Source organism: Sus scrofa, chromosome 13 (assembly GCF_000003025.6).
Source record: "Sus scrofa isolate TJ Tabasco breed Duroc chromosome 13, Sscrofa11.1, whole genome shotgun sequence".
NCBI classification, from domain to species: Eukaryota; Metazoa; Chordata; class Mammalia; order Artiodactyla; family Suidae; genus Sus; species Sus scrofa.
Window position 1 is genome coordinate 74,895,196 of NC_010455.5, and position 12,002 is coordinate 74,907,197.

Below are 12,002 nucleotides of genomic sequence, written 5' to 3' on the forward strand. Positions count from 1 at the left end.
CTGGGATCCTAGAGGCTGAGTGACTTGTCCGAGGTCATTTAGTAACTGACAAGGCAGGTCTTCACAAACTGCCAAATTGACTCCCAACTTTTCCAGGCTTTAGTAAATAGAATATACTTACCACAGCAGCAAGTAAGGGTGTGTGTGTGTGTGTGTGTGTGTGTGTGTGTGTGTGTGTGTGTGTGTGTGTGTGTTCTGGGTGTGGTGGGCATGGTGGTGGTGAACCACATTACCCTCGATTCCAATTGTATACATTCAGCCTTGCAGCTTAGGCCTTATTCAACAAGCACAATTGTGTTACAGAACATTGGGATAGGAATATGTCGAATATCAATGGTGTTCCCATAAAAATCAGGAGCAAGACAAGAATGCCCCCCCAAGATATTCGGCATTATTTTGGAAGCAAATGAGGTAGGATAAGAAAAAGGGATTTTAAAATATACTGGGGGAGTTCCCATTGTGGCTCAGAAGAAACTAATCTGACTAGGATCCATGAGGATGCAGGTTCAATCCCTGGCCTCCCTCAGTGGGTTAAGGATCTGGCGTTGCCACGAGCTATGGTGTAGGTCACAGATGCGGCTCGTACCTGACATTGCTGCGGTTATGGTGTAGGCCAGAGACTACAGCTCCCATTCCACACCTAGCCCAGGAACCTCCATATGCTATGGATGCAGCCCTAAAAAGACAAATATATATAAGAAGATATAAGAAGATATTAAATTGTCATTATTAGAAAATGGTATTATTGTTATAAACCTGAATCAAGAGGTGTTGGCAGCATGTCATCAAGGAAGAATGAAGCAACTCACAGGGAAGAATATATAGCAGCATCCCATTGGAAAAGTATGTAGCTTATAAGTGTGTGTGTGTGTGTGTGTGTGTGTGTGTAAATATTGGTGAGTGTGTGTATGAAGACATACCTGCAAAACAGCAGAATCAGACTCTTGGCCCAGTTACTATCGGTGATGGTTACAGGGAGGATCTTCTGCCCCTGCTGGAGTAAGGTGAGGGCCATAAGCTGTGCCCCCTCCCTGGGAGAGTGGCAGGTGGCAGCTAGCCCAGCAGCTCTGATGTACATTTTTGGATGGCCCTGAAGGTATTGAAATTGCACCTCAGTGTCTCTGTCCCAAGGTTATTATGTCGTGGCCGTGGTCAAGAAGTCAGATGCTGACCTCACCTGGAACTCCCTGAGAGGCAAGAAGTCCTGCCACACAGCTGTTGGCACTTCCGCAGGCTGGATCATCCCCATGGGTTTCATATACAACCAAACCGGGTCCTGTAAACTTGGTAAGTGTGCTCTGGGTGGTGGTGTGGCAGCCCTTCCCTTGGCCTGTGCCTGTGTAGGGGAGAGGTTCAGTGAATGGCCAAGTGGCTGGTGCGCTCAAGGGCTAGACGGCCATGTAGGTGTGCTTCACATCTCCCTAGCAGGGCTCTCAATCTCTTCTCCCGTGGCATCCCAGGGGAATGGCTGGTCCCAAAGGACAACTCTCAGGGAAACACTCAACTCTTTATGTCTTTCCTCTGGCTCAGGGAAGAAGCCAGAGCTGCAAAGTAAAAATAATGTGTAGGTGTGCACATGTGATGGGTGTGGGTTTGTGTGTATGTATTGTTTTCCCATATAAACCGAATTGGCTGCTTTTTTTTTAAATGAAAAAAATGTTCTATTATGATTCATTTACAATGTTCTTTGAATTTCGTCTGTGCAGCAAGCGACCCAGTCACATATATATATATATATACATTCTTTTTCTTGTATTATCTTCTATCATGTTCTATTGCAAATGATTCGATATAGTTCCCTGTGCTATACAGCAGGACCTCATTGCTTATCCATTTTATTCTTTTTTTGTTCTTTTTTTAGAGCCACACCTGTGCCATATGGAGTTTCCCAGGCTAGGGGTCAAATCGGAGCTGTAGCTGCTAGCCTACACCACAGCCACAGAAACACTGGATCCTTAACCCACTGAGCGAGGTCAAGGATCGAACCTGCATCTTCATGGATACTAGGTAGATTTGTCTCCGCTGAGCCACGACGGGAACTCCTGCCTGTCCATTCTAAATGTAATAGTTTGCATCTACTGCCCCCAAACTCCCAGTCCATTCCACTCCCTCCCCCTCCCCCTTGGCAACCACGAGTCTGTTCTCCATGTCTGTGAGTCTGTTTCTTTCTATAAATAGGTTAATCTGTGCCATATTTTAGATTCCACATGTAAATGATATGATATGGTATTTGTCTTTCTCTTTCTGATTAACTTCACTTAGTATGATCACCTCTAGTTGCGTCCGTGTTGCTGCACATGGCATTATGTTGTTCCTTTTTATGGCTGAGTAGTGTTCCATTATGTATATGTACCACATCTTCATAATCCATTCATCGTTGATGGGCATTTAGGTTGTTTTCCTGTATTGGCTATTGTGAATAGTCTGCAATGAACATAGGGGTGCATGTATCTTTTTAATGAAAAGTATTGACTGGATATATGCCCAGAAGTGGCATTGCTGGATCATATAGTATTTCCATATTTAGTTTTCTGAGGAACCTCCATACTGTTTTCCATAGTGGTTGTACCAATTTACATTCCCACCAATAGTGAAAGAGGTTCCCTTTTCTCTACACCCTCTCCAGCATTTGCTATTTGTAGACTTATTAATGATAGCTACTTTCTTAATCATAAACCTTCCACCAGAAGGTCTTCGAGTGCTTTATCTTTCACTTTCAGCCTCACCTCTCTTAATTTTCCAAATTAGTCATTTCAGCAACACTCTTGCCTATACCTAAAAGGCTCCTGGTCCCCTGCTTTCCCCACCATCTGACACATCCAAGCACTGCACTAACCTGCACCTGGGCAGTTGAACACAGCTGGAGAATGTCACAGGGCAGAGCAGTTCATACCATTGAGATGCTCCAGCTGCTGGTCTCAGAGGGCACCTCTAGCGCTCAAGAGCACCCCTGCTGTTTCTCTGCTCCACACGCACACTTCCCATCATCATCCTAATGTCCTACTTGTTCACAAACCTCCATCCCACACCAACCTATCTATCCCCCTTTCTCAGCAGATGATCTCATCTGCACCTGCAAGAGACGCTTGAAACCATCAGAAACGTAGTTTTCTGTCAACACCCCACTGCCAAAGCTGGGGGCTCCTGCTGGCTGCATCTGCTCAGCCTCCCTCCATAACCCTGCCAGTCCTCCTACCTGTACTTGGGGGTGGGCCCCTGACCTGTCCCCGCCCCACCCAGAGCCTCACCCTCAGTTACCACGTCTTCCTCTGGTATATCCGACAATTTCTTCAACATGTAGATGAATCCGATGTCTTCCATCTTTAAAAATCCTCCCTCTCCCAACATTTCCCTCCAGCTCCTGCTTCTCCTACTCCCCTTTACAGCCAGACCTCTTAGAAGCATGGTCTGAGCCACTCACCCCAGTCATGGCTGCACTCCCTGCCCCCTGGCTCCTCTGCCTCCTTCCACAGGGAGAAGTCTGGTCAAGGCCACTAGGATCTCCATATTGCCCAGCTTGAAGGATGTGCCCCAGTCTGTTCCTCCATGACCTCCTCTTCTTCAAATCACCTTAAAGCACCACCTTCTGGCCTTTGTGAAAACACGCTGGCTTCTTTTTTTCTCCTACCCCTACAAAGTCCCTCTTTCCCAACCTGGTTAATAAATGTTTGAGTTGCTTAAAGCAACTCCCCAACCCCAGCTCTAAATTCAACCTCTGAGCCCATACATGCATGCCTATAGCCTGGATTTCCATCTAAACAAATATTACATGTACAAAGCCAGGGACATAGCAAATACTGGATAAATGTTTGCTGCTATCACTATTATCATGTCTATATGCTGATAACTAAAGTTTTTGCCCCCAGCACAGATCTCTCCTTGACCTCCAAACCTATGTATTGAACTGCTTGTTTAACATTATCTAGTCAGATATCTTAAAAGCACATTGAGCTCAACCTGTATGAAATGGAATGCATCTTCTCTGCCAACCCACAGTTCCATCACAGTGATGTCAGCTTTTCCTCCCTCCTCTCGCCCCCTCCTTTGTGTTACTCTGCTCCAGGCTGGTCTCATGTCCCCTGACCTCCTGCAGGAGCCTATGGCGGGCACCCCACATCTGCCCTGGCTCACCCTGCTGCTGGACCCCTGGGCCAGCATTGTCTAAAACCCTTCAAAGCCTTTCTATTTCTCTATGGACAAAGGGTAAGACATCGCATGTGGTCTGGACCCTGCACCCTCCCCACTTACTAGACCACTGGGTGGTCCAGGCTCAATGGCCTCCATTAAGCTTTCTGTGCCATTTCCCACCTCCCCCAACCCCTAAGCCTTTGCAGATGCTGTTCCCTGTCTGGAAAGCTTGTCCCTTTGCCCATCCTTGGGTAATTCCCAGTCATTCTTCACTTGAGGACTTCCCTGACTCCCAGGTCTGTGCCGCATTCCTTTATCTGTAGCCATGGAACCATGTTCTTTTCCCCAGAGCGTGGTGGGAAACTCAAATTCACTAGCATGGTTACTTGAGTCATGAATGTCACCCCAGGAACTTGAAGTCCAAGAGGGTGAGGCCTCTATGGTTTCCTCACTGGTGCCTTGAGGCCCAGCACAAGGCTAGATGGCTGGGCCTCTCAGGCCCCTTCCTGGCCTTGAGTCACAATGGCAGAGCTTGTAAGGAAGAACAAAGGCAGCAGACGTCAGAAAGTGCAGGACCATCAACCAGCCAGGACTTCCAATTTTGCCCACTCTCTTAAAGTTAAGTCTGTGTCTACCCTTCCATGCTGCCGCCCTGTTCCAGGACTGCTGTGAGCTCACGGACCCTTGTTCTAGCTGCAGCCAGGCCCTCTTTGCTCCAGCTGTAAACTTTTTTTTTTTTTTTGTAATTCCATAATGTTCTTATTTCTACCTCAAGTATGTCTTTATGTCACTCAGTCAATTTTAAGGACAAAATCTGAGGCTTTCTTGCCAACAAAGGCAGGAAAAGCTGACCGCCCCTGTCCTCCTGTGCAGATGAGTTCTTCAGTCAAAGCTGTGCCCCTGGGTCTGATCCAGAGTCCCGTCTCTGTGCTCTGTGCAGTGGCAGCATCAGTGGGCAGCCAGCCCACACCTGTGCCCCCAACAGCCACGAGGGGTACCACGGCTTCAGTGGGGCCCTCCGGTGAGTAGCATCTGTCCACCAGCTTTGCTTTGGCACCAACCCAGTGAACTTTCTGTCCTTTCACCGTTTTCATCACCCCCCCCCCAATCTGGGTGCTGCATTTAGGAGGAACCAGAATTAGAGAATAGAAAGGCAGATTCCCAGGGGCCCTGAGGGTTCTAGTCTGCTCTGGAGCCCTCTGCTCAGGGAGGACCAACTGATGCAGGGCACCAGAGAGGTGCAAGGATGATGGGTGCAGAGTCCCAATCCCGCTTCTACTTGTGATCCTTTCTTCTGTGTGATTGTGGACAAGTCACAGCTTCTTTCAGCATCCCAATTTAAGATCAAAGGAAGGCCACTGGACTCGTGCTTCTTCTACCTGGTTGAGGAGTATGTTTATTTATTTATTTTCCTTTTTGGCCACACCTATGGCATATGGAAGTTTTTGGGCGAAGGAGTGAATCTGAGCTGCATCTGTGATCTACACCACAGCTATGGTGAACAAGATCCTTAACCCCTGGAGCCATAGTGGGAACTCCAAGGAGTACATTTTAAAAACACATATTCCTGGGCTCCTCCATCCATTCAAGAACTAATTATTGGACACCTAGTATGTGGCAGGTACTGTTCCTAGTTGGAGCAGTATAGCAAGCAGCAAGAAGACACACACAGCCCCTATGCCTCCTGAGTCTTGTGGGGAGAGGAGGACAATGAACCCATAATGGGTGATGCCTTCCTGACTATGATAAGTGCTACAGGGGACTAAGGAGTTGATATGGCCAGTGACTTGGGGACAATCTTAGAAAAGGTGGTAAGGAAAGGCCTCAGCAGGGGCCCTGTGAACTGAGGGTTAAGTATTGCATGAGAATCAGGCCTGGAAAATCTGAAGCAGAGTAATCCAGGAAGAAGGAACAGCAAGGACAGAGGCTGGAGTGGGACAAATCATGCCATGTTTGAGGCCAGAGAATGTCCCAGGGAAGAGGGAGGGAGGGCAGGGATCAGGTGCAGAGATTGGGGCTGCAGACACTGGCTATTGTGGTGCCCTATAGGCCTGGCTGAGATAATTCTAAGTGTGATGGGCAGTGTGGACACTGCGAGGCAGTGGGGCATGCTGTGCGAATTAGGGTTATGTGGCATGTGGGGGCCTGTGTGAACCTCTAGAAAGAACCCTTTTCTTCATCACACTGACAGGCTCCCTCATTCCTCCCTCTCCAAAGTTTTGTCCCTTTCATAAGCCATACATGAATCACATATTTTCACAGATCCCTGAACATTAAACCTAGACTAAAATAGTTGAACTTCCCTTTACATTGGGAGATGCGTTAGTCTTACGGTCCACGGCCTCATTTGGGTAGGGTGATGATAGATTCACAGAGGGCCTAGAATTCTGTCCTCAGGTTCTGTTCTGAATCAGGATTTCCCCTGTTTCCAAAGTGAAGATGAGCACACATAGAACAGTCTTCCTTCTGGTCAGCTCATTCTTCCTACCTCCTCCTTCCTGCTTTTGCACTGCCTTGGCTTCCTGACTCTGACAGCCAAGATGCTTCAAGGTGGGGGTTTCCAGGTAAAATTCAGGTCATTAGTTAAATTAGAGTTCCGCATAAACAATGAATGAGTCTTTAGCATAAGGGGACACTCTGCTTCTCCCCTCTCTCTTTCTGTATATCTGCCGCTTTTCTCTCTCCCATCAGGGTAGTTTTCTCTGTTGATAGTTTTCTCTGTTGAGCAGTCAACAGAGAGGGAAGTGTCTGTGACCAGCAGCCCCAGCACTGTTATCGCTCCTGGGTTATAAAGAAGCAGTCAAACACAGACCATGATGTATTAGTCCCAGTTCGCAGGAAATAGGATTGTCAGCCCAGTTCAGGTGAAATTCCTGCTTATACCACTCCTGCGGTGAAGTTGCACTTTAAAGTTCTAGTTGTCTCTGCTGTGGGTTAAAGGGAGTCTAGAGGGGAAGTCGCTTCTCAAAAAAGTAGATGGAAATGAGAGCAAATAACTCTAAAATAAGATTATACACAGGGAATTTTTCTTTCCTAATTATAAAAATTATTATGCTATTATAGTACCATATAATACGGTAATACTGTAAATCAATACAGGCTGGTTTATGTGAAGAATGACAAGTCAGTGGAAGGAAAAAACCTCCAAAGACAGATATATGGAAGAGTTCCCTTGCAGTGCAGCAGGTTAAGGATTCAGCCTTGTCACTGCTGTGGCTTGGGTCACTGCTGTGGCATGGGTTTGATCCCTGGCCCAGGAACTTCCACATGCTGCAGGCATGGTCAAAAAAAAAAAAAAAAAAAAAAAAAAGACAGACACATGGAAATATTATCTTTAGTTTATACCAAAGATGACATTTCAGATCATTGGGGAAGGGATGAACTTGAGAAATCCACTAAGATGTGTAGGACAAACTGGCCCCTGGATCTGGTGACCCCAGGCAGGAACAGATTCAACGAGTCAATCCTCTGAGATGACCGACAGGGTCAGAGAGGGTGGGGGGCAGGGGTGCTGATGTTAGGTGTGATGATCTTTTTAGGGAGTTGAATGAGTTGGGGAGAGAGGCCTGTTGCTGAGGGGCGGGATCAAGGCAGGGCTTAGTGTTTGCTTTTTAAGGTGTGAATGCTGACCAAAAAAAAAAAAAAAAAAAAAAAAAAAAAAAAAAAAAAGGAAGTGTAAATAATGATGAAAAAAGCCCAGTGAAGAGGGTTATAGAGGAGGAAAAGGGTGACTACAGTGAAAAGTGCCTGAGTGTGGGCGGGAGTGGGACACAGAGCACCTGGAGAGGAGACTTCTGCTGGAGAGAGAAGAGCTGTGGGAACTTGGGCTGCCAGATTCCGCAGGGGGATGCTGAAAGAGAGCCCACGCAATGACTTCTGTGTTTCCTCTGGGAATCGAGAGCACCTGTGAGTGCTGGGTATGGGTATACGAAGAGACTGAGATTTGGGGGAAGTGGAAGAATGTTTTGGAGTCACTGCTCTATGGATGGTGAGGGGGAGGTGCTGTCTCAAGCAGTGGTTCTCACAGCCCAAGTCAGAATCCCCCAGAGGGCTCATTAGAACACAGAGGGCTGGGTAATTCCCGTTGGGGCACAGTGGGTTAAGGATCCAGTACTGTCACCGCTGTGTCTCTGATTGCTGCTCTGATGTGGGTTTGATTCCCTGCCTCTCCAGTTCCCAGGGGCAGCCGGGCATCACCGTTTTGTGTGTGGAGTAAATGGACTGTGTTAGATGAGTTGAATGGCCCCAGGGGGCCGGGGTTGGGAGCCTCCCAGTGAGTCCCTCTTGGAGCCTCTTTCTCCCTCCTCATGTGGGTTCTCCTTGCTGACCTGACCCTCCCTGTGCAGGTGCCTGGTTGAGAAGGGAGACGTGGCCTTTGTGAAGCACCCCACAGTCCTGCAGAACACCGACGGTATGTGCATGTACAGTTCCCTCCTCCCTGGAAAACTCTTCCAGGGAGTTTTCCCAGGAAATCAGGTCCAGGTACTTAATGGGGGAAGTCTATCAACCCAGTCAGTCTCCGGTGACTTTGACTGTAACTTTTGTTTTTTTTTTTTTTTTTTTTTTGTCTTTTTGCCTTTTCTAGGGCCGCATGTGGAGGTTCCCAGGCTAGGGGTCGAATCGGAGCTGTAGCCACCGGCCTGCGCCAGAGCCACAGCAACACGGGATCCGAGCCACATCTCACCATAGCTCACGGCAATGCTGGATCCTTAACCCACTGAGCAAGGCCAGGGATTGAACCCGCAACCTCATGGTTCCTAGTCGGATTCGTTAACCACTGCGCCACGATGGATACTCCCGTAAAATTTTTTTATTTAGAGGATGAGCAAATTCTTTGTGTCTGGTCAGATTCGGCAGGGTTGGTTATCACATTGGCCTTGGCCATAGTCTATAGGAGCATGTCTGGCTCTTGATTTTTAGGCATTCTCTGTGTATTCTGGATAGCAATTTTTGCCAGCTATATGTATCACACATATCTGTCCCTCTCTGAAAAGGCGTCCTTTTTTCACTTTCTTAATGATATTTTTTGAGGAACATTCTTAATTTTAATATATTTCAAATGATCAATCTTTTCCCTTTTGGCTAGGGCTTTTCAGGACAAAGACATCGTTGTCTTTAACGGGACTGAAAAATGAATTTGTGAATGTTTCTCTTCTGTTTAATGTAAAAGCTTTATTGTTTAGTTTCTCTGTTTTTGTGATTCTCCCAGGCGCTGGTAGTCAGTCCCCTGCCCCAGTGAGGGCACCTTGAGAGGCCATCAGCTCTGGCTCATGCATTCTTCTCTCCCCAGGAAGGAACCCCGAGGCCTGGGCAAAGGATCTGAAGCAGGAGGACTTCCAGCTGCTGTGCCCCGATGGTACCAGGAAGCCTGTGACTGAGGCCCAGAGCTGTCACCTAGCAGCAGTCCCCAGTCATGCTGTGGTCTCAAGGAAAGATAAGGCGGATTTTGTCCGCAGAATGCTCTTCAATCAACAGGTGTGGGAATTCAATCCTCATCCCCCAAACGAACGCTCAGGTCCCTTGCAGAGCTGCACAGATACACTCCAGCGCAACCCTGTGCCTTTTCTCCCTGTGCAGTGGGCCTCTCTCCTGGAGGAGCCCCAGATGAGTAATTTAGATCTTAGTGTATACTGCCCACCCATCCCAGGCAAAGGATGGTGACCCCAGGGGCAGATGACAAAACAAGAGGCTCTTGGTCGTGGACTTAAAGAAATGAGTAGCTACCTCGGCTACAAGGGAAGTCAACAAAGGAAGAGGGGAAGGGCAGGGAGAGATGGAAATGGTCCAGGCCTGGGGAGAATCCAGAGGGCAGAAGAGGCAAGGAAGCCAGGCTCCAGCCATAGAAACACAGGCAAGCGTGACCCAGAGAGTGGAAAACATTCAGCCGTGCTTGGTGGGATAGTGAGCCAGTGGCAAACATGGAGCTTTTTCTCTTTTGCACTTGCTTTGCATACATCATCTCACTGCTTGGTCGAATTACCTCTATTTTTACAAGTAAACCGAGGTTCACTGAGGTCAGTCAAGAATTTTCCTGAAGTCAGAAGGGCAAGGATTTGAACCCAGAGGCCATGCTTTTTGCCGTTTTCCTAGGGTGCCTCCTAAACTGTGGCTGTGCCCAGGTTTCCTAGGGGCTGGAGTGCAGCAGACTTGGGACTTCTGAGGCAGGAGACACAACCTCGTGCTGCCTGGGGCTGCTGGTCACCTGCTGTCTGTCTCTTTGTCTGTCTGACTCAGGAGCTTTTTGGAAGAAATGGGTTTGAATACATGATGTTCCAGCTGTTCAAATCCTCGACCGAGGATCTGCTCTTCAGCGATGACACAGAATGTTTGGCTAACCTTCAGGACAAAATAACTTATCAAAAATACTTAGGGCCAGAGTATCTTCAGGCTATTGCTAACGTGAGACAATGCTTCCCCTCCGGTGAGTAAAATAAACAATAACGTAGGGGTCAAGATAAACAGGTTTGTGTTAAGGATGACTGTGTGCCAAGCCTGGGCCAGTACAAATAGGAACACAAAGGTTGGGAGGGCTTGCTCCTGGCCCTGCAGGAGGATTCAGGCTTACCAAGGAGGCAACTCAATTGGGCAACAGCATAAGACTCTACCTAAAAAAGGCCAAATCATTTGAGGGAGACAGTGCAATAGAACTTGAGATCATTTGGAAATTGAATTTGTTTACATATGTATTTCTATTTTTTTTTTTTTTTTTTTTTGGCCAGTAGAATGAAAATGTCTGGGTGTGAGCACTTCAACATAGAGAGAGGGTTGGAAATGACACGTGTACCACTCGCGGAGGACCAGTTTTCAAAGTTTTTAAGTAAAATATATGAAAAGTAAAGTAAATAGAAGCAAAGTGTTGTTGGCACTAAATAGGCCATTTCTACATTCACACATAGAAGTAGCACTAAGTAGGTCATTTCTCTCTATTTCTATGTATTATAGAACTGACATAGCTGCCTCAAAAAAATGGTTGGAGAAATAAAATTAGAGTTGAAATAATGGAATGATTGGGCATGTGCCTAAATTTTTGTTAAATTATATCATGTGTCAGAGATGGTGAAAGCAAGAGGAAAGGAAAATGCAGATGTTTTAGGATAGCATTGCTATCAAAGGCGGGGGGCGGGGTGGAGAGAGAGAGAGTTTTAAAAAAGCCTTTTTTTTTTTTTTTTTTTCCTTTTTAGGCCCACACCTGCAGCATATGGAGGTTCCCAGGCTAGCAGTCAAATCGGAGCTACAGCTGCCTGTCTAGCCACAGCCACAGCAACGCCAGATCCGAGCTGAGTCTGTGACCTACACCACAGTGCACAGCAACGCCAGATCCTTAACCCACTGAATGAGGCCAGGGATCAAACCTGCAACCTCATGGTTCCTAGTTGGATTCATTTCTGCTGCACCACACAGGAACTCCAAAAAGTTTAAAAAAAATCTTAATTAACCTACCATTTACTTTTAGAAAATAGGAATAGAATTGTGTTTACTATGTACAAGCAATACCTGATGGCCATTCTCTTATATTACATCTCACAGAACTTCTGGATGCCTGCACTTTCCATGGAAATTAAAAACTGATCAAAGTGGGCAACCACACAGATGCTCGGAGCCTGCAAGTACAGTGGGGCCACATTTTCCTTTGTCTGTGTGGTGGGTCTGGGTTAACATCAGTTATAGTTATAATTGTGTACTGTAACTGATACAAAAATCACAATGAATAAAAACTATTGTGTCTTCTCAGAAAACTTTATGAGATGTTCTCAGACTTGGGGAGGGAAAAATGGTTTCTCTGTTTTAGAATTGTTCTTCTGAGTTTAATATCTATTAAATTATTCCTTTTTTTTTCTGACCTCTACAAGACTAGCTCAACTTCCCTCCTTATT

The 12,002-nt window shown here is 46.8% G+C and overlaps 1 protein-coding gene across 2 annotated transcripts in view; it reads left to right on the plus strand.

Annotated features, from left to right (window-relative positions):
• The window catches only part of TF (porcine inhibitor of carbonic anhydrase), a 44,558-nt gene extending 32,694 nt beyond the window's left edge, over nt 1-11,864 (plus strand). The window contains exons 12-17 of one of the 2 annotated variants that reach the window (XM_021068520.1): nt 1,117-1,287; nt 5,002-5,149; nt 8,475-8,539; nt 9,419-9,603; nt 10,363-10,549; nt 11,656-11,864. In XM_021068520.1, coding sequence (XP_020924179.1) covers nt 1,117-1,287; nt 5,002-5,149; nt 8,475-8,539; nt 9,419-9,603; nt 10,363-10,549; nt 11,656-11,690 — 791 coding nt within the window. In that variant the 3' untranslated portion in view covers nt 11,691-11,864. 2 annotated transcript variants of the gene reach the window in all.